Genomic DNA, 23,258 nt, shown 5'->3' on the forward strand with positions numbered 1-23,258 from the left:
CTTAAAAACGCACTCACAAACTCTGACACACAATTGCCAAGTGTCAAAATGGAACATTCTGAAGTCAGTAAGTGGGGGGCAGGTGTCAGCAGAAGAGCGCACGACCGTTTGGACGTGGGGCAAACAAAAATGATTTCTGAAAAACCTGCCACACTCTTCTGCACGCACCGTCTTCCTCCCCAAATTCTGAATATCCATTTTCACCTTCTTCTCTCTAGAACATTTCCATCTTCTCTCTACTGTAACTCACCACCCTCTTCTCCGATCAACTTTCAGAAACCGTAGGAGCGTTCTCTGAGCTGTGAGCTACAAGTTGGACCGAACAGTTTCAGAAGCTGAAACTGGTAAGTTTCTCCCTTAGTAGTTCGTTCTTAGGTTTCCTGAAAAACTAAGTTTTGGCTGCATGCTAGTGTGTAGTCTAAGTACCTCAACTTTCTTGTGGATAGATTTGATTGGAAGAGTTAAGTGACTGTTAAGGGGGAAAACGTTAGCTGGTCGAGCCACACTTCTTACGTATAGAACGATTCAGTCTCAAATCCAGGTAAGGGAAGCTTATTTAATTTAATTGATACTTGTATGTTGTATGAACGTCCTATATGGACTGGATGTATGAGATATATGTTGATTGATTATGTATGACGATGGTTGATATGTATGAATTGGAAAAATGGATGATTATTGTAGAGTATGAATTGTTAACATGAATTCTATGAAGAATGTGAATTGATAATTGATATGAAATTATAAGATATGAACTGTATAAGAAATGTTGAGTTAGAATAGATGAAAAATCTGAATATGGTATTTCTTACCTTGATAAATGTACGCTCGTCATCGGACGGTCTTATACCGTTCGGTTTACTAGTAAATGATTTAAAATGGAATTCTTTCATTCGGAAAGAACTCTGATCGAGAACGAGCGTCCTCTTGTGAAATGCTAGGTTTGAACGTTCAGCTCAGACTAGCGGTATTCGAGTCTCTGAAATAAAAATAATAATATTTATACCCTTGTACTTTAAAAATGAGTAACGCTCGGTCTTATACCTAGCGTTCGTTGTAAGTAGCGCTCGGTCGTATACCTAGCGTTCGTCCTAATGAGCTCTCAGTCTTATACCGAACGCTCGTCCTTACCTTTGATTACCAAATGGGCGTAAATAGCGTTCGTCCAAAAATTTTAGTAAATGTGTATTATCGCGTTCGGTCATTGACTGACAGTCGATCTTTTTAAATGAATTGTATTAAGTATAGTTATTTACTCGTCTTGTTGTATCTTTATCCATTTGAATTCGGTCTAGAACCTTTATACTTAAATTATTTTGAATATTGATTGTATCGTTCTGGAGTCAGTTCATTCAACTGATTCGAGTAGCAATGACGTTCGTCAAATAATCATGTGTCGACTTATTCTGATTGGCAACAAGTCTTTCTAGGTCTTGTACTTAACGTTCGTCCTCGTACTTCAGAAGACTGAACGTTCGTTATTTTAGGTATTCGAAACTAAAGATGAAAATGAGAATAAAGTATAAAATTTTAAAGAGAGAACATGATATGGAAATATTTAACGATTGTGGATTTTGAACGAGCGTTCCTGGGAGGAACGACTCATGTATGGATGAATATGGAATTTGGTAAAATATGACTGTGGGCATGCTAATGCTGGCTGGTCCATCCTGATGTTCCGTGAGTACTCATCCTCACGTAGAGGGGGAAGGTCATGTGTGGGAACGGCAGGAGGTCCTAGTCCTTAGGGGTACTTTGGATAGGGCTAACCTCGAGTGGCAGCTGTTGAGTGTATCCCAGTTACTACATCACTCGGGTGCAAGGACGCTTGTAGCTACACAGATTCATACAGTCCGGACGGTCTGTCTAGTAATATATTTTGTACGATGTTATATGTTGAACTATATGCTTGTGTGGATTGAAATGTTTATTTTATATGTTGATGTATGGATTAAATTACATAAGCTTACCCTTTCGTTTTTCCTTGTGTTGTCTGTTGTCTTTGTACGTTCGTCCTATCGTTGCAATGATCATCCGTGTGGATGTGAGCAGAAGGCGAGGCTACTTTGGAGGACGTTATTGAAGAAGAGAACCTAGTAGACGTGGAGGTTAAAGCTGAACCATAGAGCGTTCGTTCATGTTAGAGTTTAGTTGTCTTAGTTTTTGAACGTTCGGTTAGTTAATTTTTTAAAATTGTTCGTTCTGAATTTCTAGTAGTACTGATTTACTGTATGGAATTCTGTAATTAAGTCTTTTGGCTTTTGAACCTTGATTCTAGTGTAAGACTGCATTGTTTAACTGTTTAATGTAATTAATTCTATTATATGGTGATTACTGTATTTTGGGATGTTACATTAGTGGTATCAAAGCAGTTTTGTTCTCTTAAGGACACTTTAGGTTATGAGTACACCATGTTTTTGCTGTGTGCTTAATGTGTGTTTAATGAGTTATTTTTTTTAACTCTTTGAACATGACTAACGCTCGTTTTTCTCTGTTTCCAGAGAACAAATGGCACCTAGACTCCCTCCTCCACCACAGCCCAATGAACCTAATGCGCCCAACAACACTAGGTTGTTGGAATCAGTAATTGATAGACTACAACAACAAAACACTACATTAATGGAGTAGAACGCAGCTGCTCTACAGAGTTTGGAGGCCGCTCGCGCCAACTCTGTGGCGACCCAGAGGCAGTTGATGGAAATTATCGCTGCCACCAGAGGCACACCAGGAGTGTCCTCTTCCAACGCTAACCATCCAACCGAGTGGAGCTTGAAGAGTTTTCTACAACACCATCTCGCCAAATTCAGTGGGAAGTGTCTCCCTGATGAGGCAGATCAGTGGCTAAGAGACATGGAGAGGATTTTCAACGCCAAGAGATGCCCGGATGAGAACAGGTTGGCGTTCACAGAATACCTACTAACTGGAGAAGCAAGCCACTGGTGGGCGAGCATGAGAGCTATCCTGACGGACGCCCAAAATCCCATCACATGGGAAGTATTCCGGAGCAAGTTTTATGAAGAATACTTCCCTGATAGCGTCCGTTTTGCAAAAGAGGTAGAATTTCTTCAGTTGGTACAAGGTGGGATGTCTGTATCGGAGTATACCAACAAATTCAAGCATCTCGTCCGTTTTAATACGATGGCCACCAGTGAAGAGTGGCAGTGTAGGAAGTTTGAGAACGGTATGCGGAGTGATCTGAAGGTTTTGATTTCCAGCTTATGCATCCGGTTGTTTCCTGCTATGGTTGAGAGGGCCAAGGTATTAGAGAAGAATATGGTAGAAGCGGAACGACAGAAGAAGCAACAACAGGTGATTAGGGGACCGATCGTGTCCAGGGGCAATGTTAATCAGAGGAGAACCCCTTACGTTCGTCCCAATCAACCATCTAATGCAAGTGGGTCTCAAGCATTGGTTCCTGCTGGACAGTCTGGGCAGCACGGAAACGTTACTTGTTTCCAGTGTGGAGGACCACACTATCGTTCTTCATGTCCTCAGCTGGTGGGAGGAAAACACTGCACCCGTTGTGGACGGAATGGGCACTTGGAGAACGAGTGCAACATGGGTGGACGTGCAGTGATGAGGCCACCAAATGCTGGAAGGAATCAACCGAGAGGTGGCAGAGCTCAAGCAGTGGGACGAGTGTATGCTATAACTGGAGCGGAAGCAGCAAGCTCAGGTAATCTTATCACTGGTGAATGCTTGCTGTATGGAATATCATGTCGTGTGTTGTTTGATTCTGGGGCGACTCACTCCTTCATCTCGAAGGCGTGTGTTGAAAAATTGGGAATAATTGAGAGGGAGATGCAGTTCGACTTGGTGGTGTCAACCCCAGCGGCTGGAGAGATTAGGACGTCTACCGTATGCATTAGATGTCCTATTGTGGTTGAGGGGCGTAGTTATAAGGTGAACTTGATCTGTTTACATTTAAAAGAGTTAGAAGTGATTTTAGGAATGGATTGGTTGGCTACCAATCGCATTCTCATAGACTGTGGTAAGAAGGAGTTAATTTTTCCGGATGAAGAAGAAGAAGAATTATCAGTGACGCTCGGCCAACTGAAAGAAGACATTATGGAGGGCGCCAGCTGTTTCCTGATTATGACGCACGAAGATCAGGAATTCGGAAGGTTGGAGCAAGAACAATCATTCAGTAGTGACAATAAGGGACGATCGGTTGTGGATGAATTCCCGGACGTTTTCCCGGAAGAAATACCTGGACTTCCCCCTCCTCGCGAAGTTGAATTCACCATTGATTTGGTGACGACGGCAGCTCCTATCTCCGTTCAGCCTTATCGGATGTCGCCTGCGGAGTTAGCTGAACTCAAGGAGCAGATTGAAGAGTTGATGGAAAAGCAGTTCATCAGGCCGAGCGTATCACCCTGGGGAGCGCCGGTTCTTTTGGTGAAGAAGAAAGATGGCAGCTCTCGGCTGTGTATAGATTACAGGCAATTAAACAAGCTGACCATCAAGAACAAGTACCCATTGCCAAGGATAGATGATTTGTTGGATCAACTACATGGGGCCACAGTGTTCTCGAAAATTGATTTGAGATCTAGATATCATCAAATCAGAGTTAAGGAGGAAGACATCCAGAAGACAGCGTTCAGATCTCGTTATGGACATTATGAGTACGTGGTGATGCCATTCAGAGTAACGAACGCCCCAGCAGTGTTCATGGAATATATGAATCGCATCTTCAGGCCGTACTTGGACAAGTTTGTGGTCGTCTTCATAGATGATATTCTCATCTACTCCAAGACCCAGGACGAACATGAGGAACACTTGAGAATTGTACTTGGCGTACTGAGGGAGAAGGAGTTGTACACCAAGTTATCAAAATGTGAGTTCTGGATGAAGGAAGTTCAGCTTTTGGGGCACGTGGTATCGGCTGGAGGTATCTCGGTAGACCCAGCTAAGGTACGAGCGATTTTGGAATGGGAGAGTCCCCGCTGGGTCACTGAGGTTCGTAGCTTTGTGGGGCTTGCGGGCTACTACAGACGTTTTATTGAAGGATTTGCTAAGATAGTGGCTCCGCTAACTCAGTTGACCCGGAAAGATCAGCCGTTTGTATGGACCGATCGGTGTGAAGCGAGCTTCCAGGAGTTGAAAGTGAAATTGACGAGCGCTCCAGTATTGATTATTCCAGACATAGCCAAACCGTTCGAGGTATACTGCGATGCTTCTCACCAAGGTTTGGGTTGTGTGCTGATGCAAGAGAAGCGAGCGGTAGCGTACGCGTCTCGTCAATTGAAGATTCACGAGAGAAATTATCCAACGCACGACCTGGAATTGGCAGCGGTCGTTTTCGCACTGAAGATTTGGAGGCATTACTTGTACGGATCCACATTCCAAGTCTTCAATGACCACAAGAGCCTCAAGTACTTATTTGATCAGAAGGAGTTGAACATGAGGCAGCGGTGTTGGTTAGAGTTCTTAAAAGATTATGAGTTTGAACTGCTGTATCATCCTGGGAAGGCTAATGTAGTAGCGGACGCCCTAAGCAAGAAGGCAGTTCATGTCTCGGTTATGATGGTGAAGGAACTCAGTTTGGTTGAGAGCTTTAGAGATCTAAGGTTGCAGTTCGAATTGGAACCGAACAACATCAAATGTTGTAACCTTAGAATATCTAGCAATGTATTTGACCGGATCAAAATGAAGCAGCGAGAAGACGAAGAACTGGTGAAGATTTTGAGTACGCTCGGTTCGGATCAAGCTAAAGGATTCAATACTGGAACGGACGGTCTATTACGTTACATGGGTAGGACGTGCGTTCCAAACGATGAAGATCTGAAGTGGATTGTTTTGGAGGAAGGGCATCACAGTCGTCTTAGCATACACCCTGGTATGACTAAGATGTATCAAGACCTCCGACAATCGTTCTAGTGGCCTAGAATGAAGAATGATGTCGCTCGTTTTGTGGCATCATGTCTGACTTGTCAACGAGCGAAGGCTGAACACCAGAGACCTGGCGGTTTGCTTCAGCAGTTGGAGATTCCTGAATGGAAGTGGGACAGCGTTTCCATGGATTTCGTGACCCACCTACCACGCACGGTCAGAAATCATGATTCAATATGGGTGATCGTGGATCGGCTAACGAAGAGCGCCCACTTCCTGGCAGTCAATTTGAAGATGTCGATGACCAACTTAGCTAAGTTGTATATCAAGGAGATCGTTCGTTTGCATGGAGTCCCTTCGAGCATCATTTCTGACCGAGATACGAGATTCACATATCGGTTTTGGCAATCTTTGCAAGGTGAATTGGGAAGCAGACTGCAAATGAGTTCAGCTTATCACCCTCAAACGGACGGCCAAATCTGAGAGGACCATCCAAACGCTTGAAGACTTACTGAGGACGTGCGTCCTAGATCACTTAGGCGCTTGGGATGAAGTCTTGCCACTAGTGGAATTCACGTACAACAACAGTTTTCAGTCTAGCATCGGAATGGCACCGTTTGAAGCTCTCTATGGTAGGAAGTGCCGAACGCCACTTTGTTGGTTCCAAGAAGGAGAGAACGTGCTAACTGGACCCGAACTTATCCAGCAAACGACTGAGAAGGTGAAGCTAATACAAGAAAGATTGAAGACGTCACTTAGCAGGCATTGTCCTATGCGGATAGACGAAGAAGACCCTTGGAGTTCGCCTCAGGTGATCATGTGTTCCTTCGACTAAATCCGATCACTGGGGTAGGCAGAGCCGTTCGTCCAAAGAAGCTATCCCCCAAGTTCGTCGGACCTTACCAAATTATGAGAAAGATCGGACCAGTGGCGTATGAGCTGGCTTTACCACCTCAACTGTCGAACCTTCACCCAGTCTTCCACGTTTCCCAACTCCGGAAGTACATAGCCAACCCTTCTCATATATTGGAGTTGGAAGACGTTCAACTTCACCCAGACCGAACGCTGGAGTTGCAACCAGTTCGTGTGGAAGACAGCCGCACCAAGTACTACAAAGGAAAAGACGTTCGTCTAGTAAAGATAGTGTGGGACGCAAAGACTGGCGACTCAACGTGGGAAGTGGAGAATGCTATGAAGGACTTGTATCCCCACTTATTTTCGGGTAAGTCTTAATTTCCAAGGACGAAAATTTTTGTAGTTAGGGGGAATGTAAGACCTGAGAAATTTAATCCAAGACCCCACCTGTCAAATCTCATTAATTACTCCCAAAACCCTGCTCAGGTGCCTTAAAAACGCACTCACAAACTTTGACGCACAATTGCCAAGTGTCAAAATGGAACATTCTGAAGTCAGTAAGTGGGGGGAAGGTGTCAGCAGCAGAGCGCACGACCGTTTGGACGTGGGGCAAACAAAAATGATTTCTGAAAAACCTGCCACACTCTTCTGCACGCACCGTCTTCCTCCCCAAATTCTGAATATCCATTTTCTCCTTCCTCTCTCTAGAACATTTCCATCTTCTCTCTACTGTAACTCACCACCCTCTTCTCCGATCAACTTTCAGAAACCGTAGTAGCGTTCTCTGAGCTGTGAGCTACAAGTTGGACCGAACAGTTTCACAAGCTGAAACTGGTAAGTTTCTCCCTTAGTAGTTCGTTCTTAGGTTTCCTGAAAAACTAAGTTTTGGCTGCATGCTAGTGTGTAGTCTAAGTACCTCAACTTTCTTGTGGATAGATTTGATTGGAAGAGTTAAGTGACTGTTAAGGGGGAAAACGTTAGCTGGTCGAGCCACACTTCTTACGTATAGAACGATTCAGTCTCAAATCCAGGTAAGGGAAGCTTATTTAATTTAATTGATACTTGTATGTTGTATGAACGTCCTATATGGACTGGATGTATGAGATATATGCTGATTGATTATGTATGACGATGGTTGATATGTATGAATTGGAAAAATGGATGATTATTGTAGAGTATGAATTGTTAACATGAATTCTATGAAGAATGTGAATTGATAATTGATATGAAATTATAAGATATGAACTGTATAAGAAATGTTGAGTTAGAATAGATGAAAAATCTGAATATGGTATTTCTTACCTTGATAAATGCACGCTCGTCATTGAACGGTCTTATACCGTTCGGTTTACTAGTAAATGATTTAAAATGGAATTCTTTCATTCGGAAAGAACTCTGATCGAGAACGAGCGTCCTCTTGTGAAATGCTAGGTTTGAACGTTCGGCTCAGACTAGCGGTATCCGAGTCTCTGAAATAAAAATAATAATATTTATACCCTTGTACTTTAAAAATGAGTAACGCTCGGTCTTATACCTAGCGTTCGTTGTAAGTAGCGCTCGGTCATATACCTAGCGTTCGTCCTAATGAGCTCTCAGTCTTATACCGAACGCTCGTCCTTACCTTTGATTACCAAATGGGCGTAAATAGCGTTCGTCCAAAAATTTTAGTAAATGTGTATTATCGCGTTCGGTCATTGACTGACAGTCGATCTTTTTAAATGAATTGTATTCAGTATAGTTATTTACTCGTCTTGTTGTATCTTTATCCATTTGAATTCGGTCTAGAACCTTTATACTTAAATTATTTTGAATATTGATTGTATCGTTCTGGAGTCAGTTCATTCAACTGATTCGAGTAGCAATGACGTTCGTCAAATAATCATGTGTCGACTTATTCTGATTGGCAACAAGTCTTTCTAGGTCTTGTACTTAACGTTCGTCCTCGTACTTCAGAAGACTGAACGTTCGTTATTTTAGGTATTCGAAACTAAAGATGAAAATGAGAATAAAGTATAAAATTTTAAAGAGAGAACATGATATGGAAATATTTAACGATTGTGGATTTTGAACGAGCGTTCCTGGGAGGAACGACTCATGTATGGATGAATATGGAATTTGGTAAAATATGACTGTGGGCATGCTAATGCTGGCTGGTCCATCCTGATGTTCCGTGAGTACTCATCCTCACGTAGAGGGGGAAGGTCATGTGTGGGAACGGCAGGAGGTCCTAGTCCTTAGGGGTACTTTGGATAGGGCTAACCTCGAGTGGCAGCTGTTGAGTGTATCCCAGTTACTACATCACTCGGGTGCAAGGACGCCTGTAGCTACACAGATTCATACTGTCCGGACGGTTTGTCTAGTAATATATTTTGTACGATGTTATATGTTGAACTATATGCTTGTGTGGATTGAAATGTTTATTTTATATGTTGATGTATGGATTAAATTACATAAGCTTACCCTTTCGTTTTTCCTTGTGTTGTCTGTTGTCTTTGTACGTTCGTCCTGTCGTTGCAATGATCATCCGTGTGGATGTGAGCAGAAGGCGAGGCTACTTTGGAGGACATTATTGAAGAAGAGAACCTAGTAGACGTGGAGGTTAAAGCTGAACCATAGAGCGTTCGTTCAGTTTAGAGTTTAGTTGTCTTAGTTTTTGAACGTTCGGTTAGTTAATTTTGTAAAACTGTTCGTTTTGAATTTCTAGTAGTACTGATTTACTGTATGGAATTCTGTAATTAAGTCTTTTGGCTTTTGAACCTTGATTCTAGTGTAAGACTGCATTGTTTAACTGTTTAATGTAATTAATTCTATTATATGGTGATTACTGTATTTTGGGATGTTACATTTTTCTTTTTACTTCTTATTTATGTTATGAGCATGATTTGTCGAGTATAAATGAAAAATAAAATCATTTATATTTAATTTCTTTTTCAATAGCTTTCTAAGAAAATAAAGAAGCCTTATTTTTTTTTTTAAATTAAGAGCTTCAATTATAGAAAATCTTTTCTTAAATTTCAATTAGGATAATTTTAGATAGAAAGTTAATTTCTGACTTATAACCTAAAAAACAGCAAAATTAAATATTTAAATTTCAAATTTATAAAATGATCCTTTAATTATATACTTAGAGAATCTAACTCAATAAATACTGTCAATTTGCTTTTGTTTCTTGATTCTAGAACCCTCCTCCTATAAAAATTTCAATTTATTTTCTATAGTAACTATTTTTGTAACAAATTAGGAGTTAATTATATTTTTTCTTGTATTCAAAATGAATATTTTTTCTAAAAAACAGGCCCATGGGTTGGCCATGGCCCACAGGGCTTCTGAAGAAATTTTGGCCCTGTGGGCTTTTTCTACAAGGGGCTTTTTGCCCTTGTGGATTTTTCTGGCCCCAACCCACGTGGGTTAGGGCCAAACCATGTAAGGGGGGCCAAATTGACGGGTCTAAGCGTAATGTTTTAAAATAGCCTGATTATACATGTCTAATACTTTCAGAGAAAATAAAGGATAAAAGTAATGGAGACGTAGCAGTTGATCAGTATCATCGCTATAAGGTAAAGTCCAAATTCTCAGTCAATGATGAAACCAAGTATCACTCTCCCTCAAAGTAATTAATCATTTTTCTAGTGTTGTTTTCTGTTTATATAACAGGGAGATATTCATATAATGAAGAATATGAATCTGGATGCTTACAGATTCTCCATCTCTTGGTCGAGAATCCTACCAAGTGAGATCAAAGTTCATCAACAATTATTAATTATTTTCGTAATTATTGTATTTGTACCTTTCATGTTAATGATTTCAATCTTTGTAAATCATAAATAGAAGGAAAGTTGAATGGAGGTATAAATCACGAAGGAATCGATTATTACTACAACCTCATTGATCATTTGCTACTCAACGGTCAACATTAATTTTTTACTCTTTTTTTTTCTTAATTAAAAAGTTTACATTTTATAATTGATTTTTAAGTAAGTGACAATAGTTATATGCGAAATATTAATATTTCAGGTATACAACCATATGTGACACTTTTTCACTGGGATATTCCTCAAGCTTTACAAGAAGACTACAGTGGTTTCTTAAGTCCTCTCATTGTGTAAGTTTTACAAAATTTATCTTTTATGTCATAACTAAAATTAAAAATACGAATGATATGTAAGATAACTTAGTAATCTAATTTCCATAAATATTTACGTCCTTGATGTTAACTTTACACTAATTTATTATCATTATAACTACCATGAATATAATTCATCCATCACTGATTTTCAGAAATGATTTTCAAGACTATGCGGAACTTTGTTTCGAAGAATTTGGAGATAAGGTGAAACATTGGATTACTTTAAACGAGCCATGGTCTTTTAGTAGGGGTGGTTATGCACTTGGGAGCTTTGCACCAGGTCGATGTTCCCAATGGTTAAATCCAGAATGCACTGGTGGTGATTCAGGAACAGAACCTTATGTAATTTCACATTATCAACTACTTTCTCATGCAGCAGCTGTTCAAGTGTACAAGAAAAAGTATCAGGTTTTTCAGTCTTCACCAAAAGCTACACTTCAGCATTGCTATAAGGGTTAAACTATTTTTGTACAACTCTTGTACTTAACATTTGGAACACTTTGCTTAGGAATCTCAAAGGGGAGTGATAGGCATAACACATGTGTCTCATTGGTTTGAGCCATTTTCAAATGCCACATCAGATAAAGAAGCTGCTCAACGAGCTCTTGACTTTATGTATGGATGGTAAGTACTTCACTCTCCATTTAAATATTACCACTCTTAAAAATAAAATTATGTTAGAATATAAAATTTAAGATTAACTCAACCTTGTAAAATCGACTTATTACATGAAGTTTATACTTATTTATATACTGTGAACGGTCTTACTGTCCCTCTATTCGAAACTTTCAACACATGTCCTTCATACTTAGAAATATATATATTGAGTTTAGGAACAAAACATAAATTATTGGTATGATAATGTTGTACAATAGGCTGGACAAACAAAAAATCTCGTTATGATAGACTTTAAATTATAGTTATGATATTATATTAAGAAGTGAATTTTAAACTTATACAATCATATAAGATTGTACTCATTTATATATTATAAATTTATCTTATAACTATAATTGATGTGGAATATCTTGAGTTATGTAGAGTCACACTAATTAAAGTTGTTATAAAGTGTTATATTGTTCTTCTATTTTCAAGAGTAAAATATTGTAAGTTTTGGATTTGTACTATATTATATTATTTTGGTAGTAGGTATATGAATAATTTGGAGTTATTCAACAAAGAAAAGTCTGAAATTTTGATATTTTGTACTAATAATTATAGGTACATGGAACCATTGACATCAGGAAAGTATCTAGAGAGCATGCGTTCCTTAGTTGGTAAAAGATTACCAGAATTCACTAAAGAAGAAGCAAAACTTCCTGTTGGTTCATTTGATTTTCTTGGATTAAACTATTACACCACTTACTATGCTGCCGATGCACCCAAAACCAAACCTAATTATGAAACAGATTGCAAGGCCAATCTTTCATGTAAGTAGAACTTTAACTATCACTTATTTAAATAACATATCTTATAATTTCATAATATCACATTTTGTTTTTTGTTTTGTGGGCTAGCTATTCGTAATGGCGTTCCAATAGGTCCATCGGTATGTATGCAATCATTTGAAATTTTATGTTCATATTATTATTGGTTTATTTGGTTTTGTATAACTTCATATTTATATTTGTAGAGCGGTTCTAGTTGGTTATACATTTATCCTAAAGGAATTAGAGAATTGTTGCTCTATACAAAAGAAAAGTACAACATTCCTTTGATTTACATAACTGAAAATGGTAATTAAATCAAATAATCATTTTATTATCTTTTAAATATCTCATTAAGTAATTATTTAGACAAAATTATTTAAAATATGTAGCCTTAATATAACTTTTTGCATGTTTATAAGTAATCTTTCTTCTATCATTTTTAACATATATTGCTTTTAATTTGAAGGTGTAAGTGAATTGGACGAACCGACAGTATCATTAAGGAAATCCCTTTACGATAAACATAGAGTTCACTACTATTATCACCATCTCTATTATATAAATTCGGCAATTAGGTAATTAATGATTTCTTTATTGCTCAAAAATTATTTTATTTGCAAATTTTATTTATTTATTTTATTGACTTTACTAGGGATGGCGTAAACATAAAAGGATATTTTGCATGGTCATTATTGGACAACTTTGAATGGAATGATGGTTATGCAGTACGCTTTGGAATTCACTTTGTGGATTATAAGGATGGCTTAAAACGATATGAAAAACTCTCTGCAAAATGGTTTAAGAACTTTCTTAAAAGGTCTTAGATTATATAGTTAGTTCTTAATATTTAAGGCACTCTACTATTAGAATAAATATTGATAGAGTAAGGATTCTTGCAAAGCTCATGTAATAGATATAGGGTTAAATGATTCCATTGGTTTTCATTTTTGTAGAAAAAATTGTAATCGGTCCTGTATTTTTATTGGTTCCGATTTGGTCCTTAATATGAAAAAATTGATACAATTAGTTTTTTCGTTAATAATGTACTAACATTATTAAAGAGGTGTCACATGTTACTTATTTTTTTTTTCAATTTTTTTAAAAATAAAAATTTGTCACATGTTAAAGTAACATCATGTCATATGACACAGATAATGTGATGTCACTATGTCAGTGTCACATATTACTCTCATTCCTGGTGTCATTGTTTAGTTTTAATTTGGTCTTTATATTTTTATTTTATAAATCAATTCAGTCATAATATTTTTAAAATTAAACAATATTGTCACTCTTCAAATAGTAACGAAATTTAATTTTTATATAAATGCTATGCAATAGTATAGTGCTAAGTATTTCCGCATGCACGCGGACGACCCGGGTTTGATCCGCGACAACGACGCCAAAAACTTGATAACATTTTTGTCAAGTATACCAAATCGTTTCAAGTGGTTAAAGTAAATACAAAGTATTGTTCTCCCAAGGGAATTGAACTACGTTATCTAATTGGACTCATTTACTGGTTTCATGAATCACATGAAAATAAAACCTTGGATAACATATCATTATTTCATTCAAACATTCACATCAAGGCATACGAGTCCTAATTCCTTAGCAACTAGTTCTAAATTCATATATCAAAGTGTTAATCTCTTAGTCAATTTAATATACAATTTGCATTAAATCAGATGCTAAGAATGACTAAGTTATTGAGTTTATCCCTAGATCCCAAATCACTTAGGTGCTCTATCTATGTCCATGTTCAAAGTTACTTTCTAGTAAGGAGAGACATTCAAATAACATTATATTTCCATATAATGAAAATAAATTAAAGAAAGAGCATATGAACGAACAACGATATATTGCACAAGAATTTTACATCATAGTGAAGTCATTACATCCAATTTCAAGGAATGAGAAATCTAGCTACTCTTATTCATAGACCCGTCAATTTGGCCCCCCTTACATGGTTTGGCCCTAACCCACGTGGGTTGGGGCCAGAAAAATCCATAAGGGCAAAAAGCCCCTTGTAGAAAAAGCCCACAGGGCCAAAATTTCTTCAAAAGCCCTGTGGGCAAGGGCCAACTCATGGGCCTTTTTTTAGAAAAAATATTCATTTTGAATACAAGAAAAAATATAATTAACTTCTACTTTGTTACAAAAATAGTTACTATAGAAAATAAATTGAAATTTTTATAGGAGGAGGGTTCTAGAATCAAGAAACAAAAGCAAATTGAAAATATTTATTGAGTTAGATTCTCTAAGTATATAATTGATCATTTTATAAATTTGAAATTTAAATATTTAATTTCGCTTTTTTTTTAGGTTATAAGTCAGAAATTAACTTTCTATCTAAAATTATCCTAATTGAAATTTAAGAGAAGATTTTCTATAATTGAAGCTCTTAATTTTAAAAAAAATAATGTAACATCCCAAAATTATACAGTCAGCAACTATATAATAGAATATTAACATGTATTAATATTATATAGCAGTTTTACAATTAAAGAGAGCAGTGTGCAAAAATGGCCGAACGGCCTTACATATACACACAAAAATAACGAGCGTTCACAAAAAGAATTAGGACGAACGGTTTACAAAATAATGACCGAACGTCCAACTATAAACAACCAACAAAAGGGCGCTCGCTTAAGTGACCCGCTATTCTAATTTCTCTAACCAAAAACCGAACGTCTTTACTGCTCGGCCTTCACTTCCACTTCAACGAGATTCTCCTCAGCTAGGATTTCTTCTTCAAGTGTTTGCTCCAGGGAAGTATCACCTTCTGCTCACACCCACACGAATGATCATAGCAAGGACAAGACGGATACACATATACAGACAACGCAAGGAAAGTGCAAGGGTAAGCTTATTGAATTTAATTCAAGTCAAATATATATTTCATACTTATTAAATACAGCAAGTAAATTCACAAACATATACATTCAATTCATATAATAATTCCATCCAAATCCTGATGCTAGACCGACCGTCCGGACTGTATGAATCCTGTGTAGCTAAGGCGTCCGTGCACCCAGGTGAGTGACTGGAATACTCATCAGTAGCCACCTGAGGTTAGTCTTTTCTGTCCAAGTTACAGTTATGGACTAGACCTCCTGCCATTCCCACGCATGACGTACTCATCTCTACTTGAGAACGAGCACTCACGGAATATCAGGATGAACCACCATCTAAGCTTACCACGTTCATACTTACAAATCTCAATTTCCATTCAAGAGTCGTTCCACCCTGGAACGCTCGTTCAAGTACACAAATCACAATTTCAGTTCTCATAGTGTTCACACCTCTTAATCTTTCATCTCATTCACACTCTCATTCTTAGTTTCACTTCCATAAGAGGACGAACGTCCAGCCCTCTTTGTAATAGAGGACGAACGTAATGCCATACCAAGAAGGCTTATTCACGAACTTGAATCAGTTAGATGAACTGAATCTAGAATGATCTGGAATTTACTTAGAATAATTTAAATTCAATAACTCTGGAACGAATCAAATGGATAGATATATCACAAATTGTTTAGATAAAGAATCCGAACACGATTTAATTCAAGAAACAACCGTCAGTCAATGACCGAGCGATAAAATGAAACTTTTGGACAACGTCACTGAAGTCTTGGACGAACGTTACTAGAATTATTGGACGAACGCTATTTCGATTTTAAGGACGAACGCTATTTCAAATTTGGGACGAACGCTATTACCGCTCGTTGATAATTTATGAAGGAACGAACATTCGGTATAGTACAGAGCGTTCTTTTACCACATACTCATTTGGACGAGCGTTCAGTTATAAAACCGAACTCTGCTTTGGACGAACGCTAGGTAAATGACCGAGCACTAAATAGAACGAACACTCATTTAGAACGAACGTTCGGTATTAGACCGAACGCTAACTAGGACGAACGCTCAATCTAAGACCGAGAGCTCATTTGGACGAACGCTCAGTATAAGACTAAGCGCTACCTATGACGAACGCTGGAATATAAAACCGAGCGTTACTAAAATACTTCAATTTATTTCAATCGTTGGACACGCTAGGCTGAGCCGAACGCTCGAACCTAACCCTTCACTCAAAGGACGCTCGTTCTTAATCAGAATCCTTTCCAAATGAAAGAATTCTTATTCTAAGTTATTTCAAGGGAAACCGAACGGTATAAGACCGTTCGATGACAAGCGTACATTATCAAGCAGAGAATATGAAAATTTCCAGATTTATCATTTTACAATAACTTTACAGTTTTCATATGATTCATAACTTATAATTTCTCTCCACCATAAATCTCATACATTACAAAATTCATATTATCATCCCAAACCATACAGAAATTTAATCATACTCCGAATCATACGTTTCATTCTCAGCATACAGTTCAAACAATATTCATCATATACATCCAGTGCAACCATGCTCGTTCATGCATACTTAAACATCAAATATTTCATGCATTTCAGACATCCAGTACACTTCATTGCTTTCATACACATCAAACAAGTATTAAATTAAATTACTAAAGCTTCCCTTACCCGGATTGTAGTGAACGTCCTAAACTGAGTGGATCTTGATTCGTCTAACCGAGACTCCCTCAGCGTTTCACTTACGCTTTCCAACTAAACTAACCAAAGAAAAAGAAAGGACTTAGTCCACGCCTTTGCATGCAACGGAATAGGGTTTGCAGGAACTTCTAGAAACGAACGTCCAAATAAACTTACCAGAACTGTAAGTTGTTCGGTTCAGTCTGAAGCTCTTGGTGCAGGGAACGTTTCTGTGGTCTCTGAAACGTAATCGGAGGAGAAGAAAGTGAGTTATGGTAGAGAGAAGGTGGAGGTTCTAGAGAGAAGGAGGAGAAAAATGGAGATTTTGAATTTCTGGGGAAGAGGAAGGTGTACGCAGAGGAGGGGAAGAGTTTTTCAGAGAAATTTAATTCTCTTACCAAATCATACGGACGTTCCTTCCTGTGCTGACACCTGGCTTCCAGAATTGAGTGCAGAACCTTCCGATGTGACACATGTCAGAGAGATTCAGAGAATGAAAGTGCACATTAATGGCACAGCACGTGGAGGGGCGTGGGTGTATTAATGAGACACAGAGGCATTAAATGGGGCGTGACAATAAGGCTTCTTTATTTTCTTAAAAAGCTATTGAAAAAGAAATTAAATATAAATGATTTTATTTTTCATTTTATACTCGACAAATCATGCTCATAACATAAATAATAAGTAAAAAGAAAAAACTCATAAACATTGTGCAAGTTACAGTTGTATTTGCGCATAGGATTCAATCTGGTCGTACTACTCACTCAAAATGTTTACATTTTAAATGTCATAAATATAAACATACATTTATGTTATGTGTTCTAATTGAAAGTTAAAAGTAAATTATTTAATGTGTTAGTTAAAGAATTGAAACACTATAACATTGTCATTCTTTAGTACTTTACGTCTATTTAAAATTTTCTTTGTTTTATAAATTTTTCAAAAATTAATTTTCTTTTTATAATATATCTTATGGTGATTTTGAGAAAAGATTATCAAAGAGAAAAAAGCAAAATAAAACATAAGTTTAATTTACACATAAAATATTAATATTATTTTTGATCCAAAAATTTTAGATAATAAATTTTTGAATTATTTTTAATTTTAAATAATTAAAAACAGAGTGAGTGATATTTTGAAGTCGAGGAAACAAAAGACTGATTCTTTTTAAGAACTGTAAAAGCAGTGCAAATATTAAATTAATTTAATATGTTATTATCTCTCTTTGTGGTTATTTTGATATTACTAATTATATATAATTTTCTAATAATTGGTGTTTGCAATATAAGACATAATTGTATTAAAATTGACAACAAAATAAAACATCTTTATAATATTTTAGCAAAAAAAAAATTGTAATACTATTTAGTTGTATAAAATTAAGTGTGTGGTTTGCAATTGTTTTTAATTATTTACAAAAGTAGTTATTTTGAATATTAAATATTCTATTATACTATAATTAATTAGTTTTATTTAATAATTTGAAATAAGAAATCAATTTCATGAATATAAAATTTAATACTTTTATTATGAGAATGTTGAAGTTTAGTTTCCAAAAATTTTTTAGTGGGCTAAACCCACCTTAACCCTGACCCTAACCCCCTTAAGAAGTGGTTTTTGGGGATGGGTGTTGCTCCCTCCACCACCACCCTTTGCTCCCTCCACCTCCTTGTTCCTCTTTTACCCTTCCTCTATTTTTCTATTCCTGATTTATCCTTCAGTAAAATTTTACTTTTAAGATTAAAAATTTAAACTTTTACCCACTGCAATCTTTTACATGAATGTATGACAATGACACAAAAGCTCTTCTTCCTCTATAACGTTTCACTTTGTATTGTTTCATTGTGCTCTTCTTCCTTTTTAAAGTTGGAATTCTTCCTCTTCTCTTTTTCCATTGTCGTGTGAGAGTGTGATGAGTGAGAGGTTGCAAGTGATGGTGGAAGAAATTGTTCCAGCAAAGTGCTAGTGGTCGATTTCGGTGGTGCTTGAAGGTGCAGTGGTGAAAGAGGTGAAGGCACACTGCATTCATCTTCGAGTTACGTAATCAACCTTAAATTAAATTCTAAAATAACGTGTAAACCCTTAAACGGATGTGAGCATCCGTGAGCGGATCTCAACATCCGTTTAAGCTAAAACGGATGTCACTTTTACTACTCACTCTTCTCCTTTATCTTCTTTCTAGGCAAAGGTCAAACAAGTTACTCCATTAGGGTTCTTCTGGTTATATCAATTCTTGGGAATTTAAAATACAAGGAAAGATCTACACTAAACAATTTTTTAATTCTATAGTATTCTTTTTATAATCAAGTCAAAAAGAAATTAATGAGACCAAACTCATGCTCCATTGACTGTGTGAGAACTGCTTCAGTCGACTCAAAACATCTTTATTTAATCTTCTCATTAAGAAAAAAAAATAATTTATACTATAATAAGAAGGTGTATCGGTAAAAATAAAAAATTCCAATAAGATATAATGCTGTAACCTATTTTAGTTAAAGTTAGGCATTAAGAATCACATTAAAAATTAAAGTAAAAAACTTATATTAAACAAAAGAAAAAAAAATGTACAAGATGATGGAATGACCATGAAGAATAAGCTCAGCAAGTGAGCTCCAGTGGCAGGACCATTGAGAATACCCCAACAAAGTAAAACAACAACCATTTTGATGCAGAATTTTATTTTACTTAATAAAAACAATGTTGAGAAAAGATGCCTGAACCAATTGTCCTCGGTTACAGTAATATACCACGGGCTTCCTCGGTAGAGAAAAGATAAAAGCTAATCTAAAGTTCTTCCTTACTGTGTTAAACAACCTACAAGCAATACTCAATACACAGCAAAACTGCAGGTGGGGAAGGAGAATTGCATCACCAACCGTAAATGCTAAGCAGAAATTAGAAACCAAAGAAGCCAAGCTCACTAGCTTTCTCCTTCTCAAATGTCGCGAAGTACTGATATATGATTATCACTGCAAGCAATATTCCAGTCCCTGAACCAATTGCCCCCATGAAATCAGCCAACACAGTCAGGGCAACAATACATATGCCTCCAAATGCTGCAGTAGTGGGAATGTATCGGTTCAGTTTTTTCTGAAACCAAACGGATATGGAGAACGGATCTGATGAGAGTGGGGGGTGATAATCTGGAAAGAGAGGGTAGGGCTGCGTGAATATGATGAAGAACAAACGGATATGGAAAAAAAGGAAGCAAGAGTTGCGAGATGAGAAAGGATCTGGAGTTGGGGGTGTGCGAATCTGGAGAGAGAAGGAGAGTTGGGAGGTGCGGGAGTGAAAATGGATAAAAATTTAGTGTTTAAGATAAAGTAAATAAAAAGGGATAAAAGTAAAAAAGATTATATTTGTAGTTAAAAATATTATGCAGAAGGTTGGGGAGGTGGAGGGAGTAAGAGTGGTAGAGGGAGCAACACTCATTATTTTTTAGAAGACGGATGTGGTGGAGTTTGGGGTGGGAATCTAAAAGAAAGAGAAGGAGAGTTGGTGGTGGGGTTGAGTGAAAAGTGAGTGGGTAGAAAAATAGGGTTTAAATTCAAAGTAAATAAATATGATTAAAAATAAAATAAAGGTTATTTTTGTAATTAAAAAAGGTTATTTTTGTAATTAAATTTATTTTAGAAAAGATTGGGGAGGTGGGGAGAGAGTGGTGGTGGTGGAGGGAGTAACACCCTTTGGGGATTGGAGCTTTTTTTTGGCCCTCATTTGAGGGACTTCTTAAGAGGGGGCTTTTTCAAGAGTGGATTAGGGCTAGCCCTGGAATCATGAGTCAAATTGACAGCTTTACTATGGTTTATAAGTACCACTCGTGTGTTGGAGTCAAATTGTCTTGATTTCAATTTAGTATTTGTATATGTCTTTGTATTAATTTACTTCAAAATTTTCTCAAAATAAAACAATATTATTTCTTTTCAACAAAATTTATTATTTATATAAATGTTATATTGATATTTTATTAAAAATAAATTTTTAATTTATTATATTATCATATATGGTTATCCTACATTAATCATTAAATTAATTTACTTAATGATGTTATCAAATACATGAACGGAGTCACGGGAAATGTGAAAGCAATTAATGATCGAACATCTAAAAGTCAAATATATCTTTTCTTTCAAAATTGTAATTGTTCAGTTACATCTTAAGTTGCCTGGGAAAATAACAAGGAAACAAAAACCTTATCTTGATGATAGAAAAGAGGCCAATGAAAGCCTATGTAATAACTATTGATGTTCACCATGATCACCGTCAACCTGTGATACAAGCATAGCTGCTACAGCTGTAGGTGCAGAGCGTGCTCTGAAAATATTTTGGGATGCTAAAATTTTCCTATTGGTGAAAGGGTTAAATATATAAAATATATACTGAAATTAAAGAAAATATTTTTATTTTTAAACTAATTTATATATGTGAAAACAAAATGGGGACCAAGCCCTCTAATATATAATAACTAAGGTGGTGTATGTGCTATCATATTAATTTGTCATGGCCAAAGACAGGTACAGATCTTTCTTGCATGATGAACCTGATAGCATACAGTGGAGACATGGTGGTCCTCCCACTTATGATGTTGTTAACAAGCTTTTTGAAGAAGGAAGAACTAAGGTGCAACAACCACCATACCCTCTTACCCTTTTTTCATCTCTCGCTAAAGATTATCTTTTCAATTTGTGTTTTCATGTTTTGCAGGAATGGCCAGAAGGATCATTGGAAGAGACAGTGCAAAATGCTATCAAGTCATATGAGATGGAGCTCTCTCACAAGACCCGTTTGCAGGATTTCAGGACAATAAACCCTGAGAAGTTCAAGCTATTTGTCAATGGTATGCACTTCATATTTGTCATATTTATTTCCTCTCCAACATTTCCACTCTTATTTTTAGTATTCTACTATTTGATTAACTGCTATTCATCACATGATTAAATGGGGTGAACGAATAGATCAAGATTTGCTATGTATTTTTTGATCTTGTATAGACACCCCTTTCATAGTTCCAGTAAGAATCCACAGATCTTGTGGCCTTTTCATTCCTTGTGTAAGTATTTTCTTGCAGGAGACCAGTTTTTGAAGGGATTATGGTAATAAATGATAGTTGTACCACATAATTACATCAACCATGTTCTGGTTTTTCTGTTGTGAGAATCAGTATAATGTTTGATTTGCAGGCAGGGAGGGATTATCTGGAGAGGAAACTCTGAAGCTGGGAAGTTACAATGCTTTGTTGCAAAGTTCTCTGCCAGAAGATCTGCAACCTTACAAAGCTGATAAAGAGACTTTTGAATCATCTCATGAATTGTTCAGATCAGCTTTTCCTAGAGGGTTTGCTTGGGAGGTGATAAAAGTTTACAGTGGACCTCCTGAAATTGCTTTCAAGTTTAGGCACTGGGGGTTCTTTGAAGGCCCTTATAAGGAACATGCCCCTACTGGGAAGATGGTCCAATTCTATGGTGTCGGAACTGTCAAGGTATTACATACACTATGTCTTTACATTCACAAAATGGATTCTTGATGACACTTTATACCACTGTGTGCTATCTCAATATAATATGTCTCTATTTTAACATCAGAAATCAAATGTTTCGAAGCAAAACAAAAACCAGAATGTTTTTTGTGTTCAATGATTCGGTTAAGGTCTTGTTCTGACAGAATTCCTTGGTCGGTTTAGAGAAAAATAAGTGTTTATGAGCTAGCTTTCATCATGCAAGACTTTTTGACATTTCATAAAGGCTTAAACTATTCTTCTAGAGTTAGATTAGTTTTCAGGACAAAACTTTGTAATGAAACTAATGAATATTAAAACACACAGAATTCTGATTCAACTACCGAATACAGATGTAAATATCTGTGAGCAAAACTTGATGTTAAAACAAGTTTCAAAATGTTAAATCATCTGTGATGAAGACGAAATTTTTTGAGACAAACAAAATATCCCACCTAGCATTGACAGTTAGTGATGTGATTTTTCCACTAGTGGTCGTAAGAAACGTTTTACTTAAGGTTCTATCACAATCATGAGTCATGAATCTATACAGGTGGATGACTCTTTGAAAGTTGAAGAGGTGGAACTTTACTATGACCCAGCTGAGATGTTCGGAGGCCTTCTATCAGGGAAGCACCCAAGTCACCCCATAGAGGATGATGGCAACAAAGCTTCACCAACTTCAAAACAATGTCCTTTCTCCACATAGTTTGCAATATTGCTCTAAGTGAATAATGTTCTGATCCACCTATGTTTCTTGGATCAATTAATGTGGCAGCTGAGATTTGAAGAAACCTAGAACTACTTGCTGTGATAGTGGTCCAACGAATAAAATTGAAAAAAATAAACTAAGTTTTCCATCTTTTATGGATAGTTATGGCAAATACATGTGCTATGTTGGGAAGTAATGTGTCTGTTTGACATTACTGTTGCACTTTTGAAGAAATTTATAATGTTTTCCAGTTTATTA

The 23,258-nt window shown here is 36.7% G+C and overlaps 2 protein-coding genes, 1 long non-coding RNA gene and 1 pseudogene across 3 annotated transcripts; 3 read left to right on the plus strand and 1 right to left on the minus strand.

Annotated features, from left to right (window-relative positions):
* The first annotated feature begins 2,508 nt into the window (after nucleotides 1-2,508).
* Nucleotides 2,509-7,065, plus strand: LOC148195870 (uncharacterized; annotated as a pseudogene).
* Nucleotides 7,066-10,185: 3,120 nt separating this feature from the next.
* Nucleotides 10,186-13,154, plus strand: LOC148195871 (beta-glucosidase 12-like). Its single transcript, XM_088093845.1, has 11 exons — nucleotides 10,186-10,244; nucleotides 10,342-10,417; nucleotides 10,516-10,593; nucleotides 10,702-10,789; nucleotides 10,966-11,221; nucleotides 11,322-11,437; nucleotides 12,035-12,243; nucleotides 12,331-12,362; nucleotides 12,447-12,549; nucleotides 12,710-12,818; nucleotides 12,896-13,154. Exons 2-11 carry the CDS (start codon nucleotides 10,357-10,359, stop codon nucleotides 13,065-13,067), a joined length of 1,224 nt encoding a protein of 407 aa, XP_087949971.1. The 5' UTR covers nucleotides 10,186-10,244; nucleotides 10,342-10,356; the 3' UTR covers nucleotides 13,068-13,154.
* A 1,602-nt stretch (nucleotides 13,155-14,756) lies between these two features.
* Nucleotides 14,757-17,222, minus strand: LOC148195872 (uncharacterized). The gene is made up of 2 exons (XR_015780570.1): nucleotides 16,786-17,222; nucleotides 14,757-15,025 (listed from the first exon to the last, which is right to left on the minus strand). It is a non-coding gene; the product is annotated as an uncharacterized LOC148195872 (long non-coding RNA).
* A 4,032-nt stretch (nucleotides 17,223-21,254) lies between these two features.
* LOC124840761 (pathogen-related protein) lies at nucleotides 21,255-23,258 on the plus strand. Its single transcript, XM_047316877.2, has 4 exons — nucleotides 21,255-21,414; nucleotides 21,499-21,631; nucleotides 21,975-22,273; nucleotides 22,842-23,258. Exons 1-4 carry the CDS (start codon nucleotides 21,295-21,297, stop codon nucleotides 22,995-22,997), a joined length of 708 nt encoding a protein of 235 aa, XP_047172833.1. The 5' UTR covers nucleotides 21,255-21,294; the 3' UTR covers nucleotides 22,998-23,258.

The sequence above is a fragment of the Vigna umbellata genome, chromosome 7, assembly GCF_029865625.1.
Source record: "Vigna umbellata cultivar VRB3 chromosome 7, Vumbellata_1.0, whole genome shotgun sequence".
Lineage (NCBI taxonomy): Eukaryota > Viridiplantae > Streptophyta > Magnoliopsida > Fabales > Fabaceae > Vigna > Vigna umbellata.

Excerpts from the sequence above, each read along its gene's own strand:
- LOC148195871 (XM_088093845.1), top strand. The coding sequence starts at position 10,357 with ATGAAGAATATGAATCTGGATGCTTACAGATTCTCCATCTCTTGGTCG. Across the intron at positions 10,594-10,701 it reads TGATCATTTGCTACTCAACG|GTATACAACCATATGTGACA; the intron begins GTCAACATTAAT and ends TTAATATTTCAG. Across the intron at positions 11,222-11,321 it reads TGTACAAGAAAAAGTATCAG|GAATCTCAAAGGGGAGTGAT; the intron begins GTTTTTCAGTCT and ends CACTTTGCTTAG.
- LOC124840761 (XM_047316877.2), top strand. The coding sequence starts at position 21,295 with ATGGCCAAAGACAGGTACAGATCTTTCTTGCATGATGAACCTGATAGC. Across the intron at positions 21,632-21,974 it reads GTTCAAGCTATTTGTCAATG|GCAGGGAGGGATTATCTGGA; the intron begins GTATGCACTTCA and ends TTTGATTTGCAG. Across the intron at positions 22,274-22,841 it reads ATGGTGTCGGAACTGTCAAG|GTGGATGACTCTTTGAAAGT; the intron begins GTATTACATACA and ends GAATCTATACAG.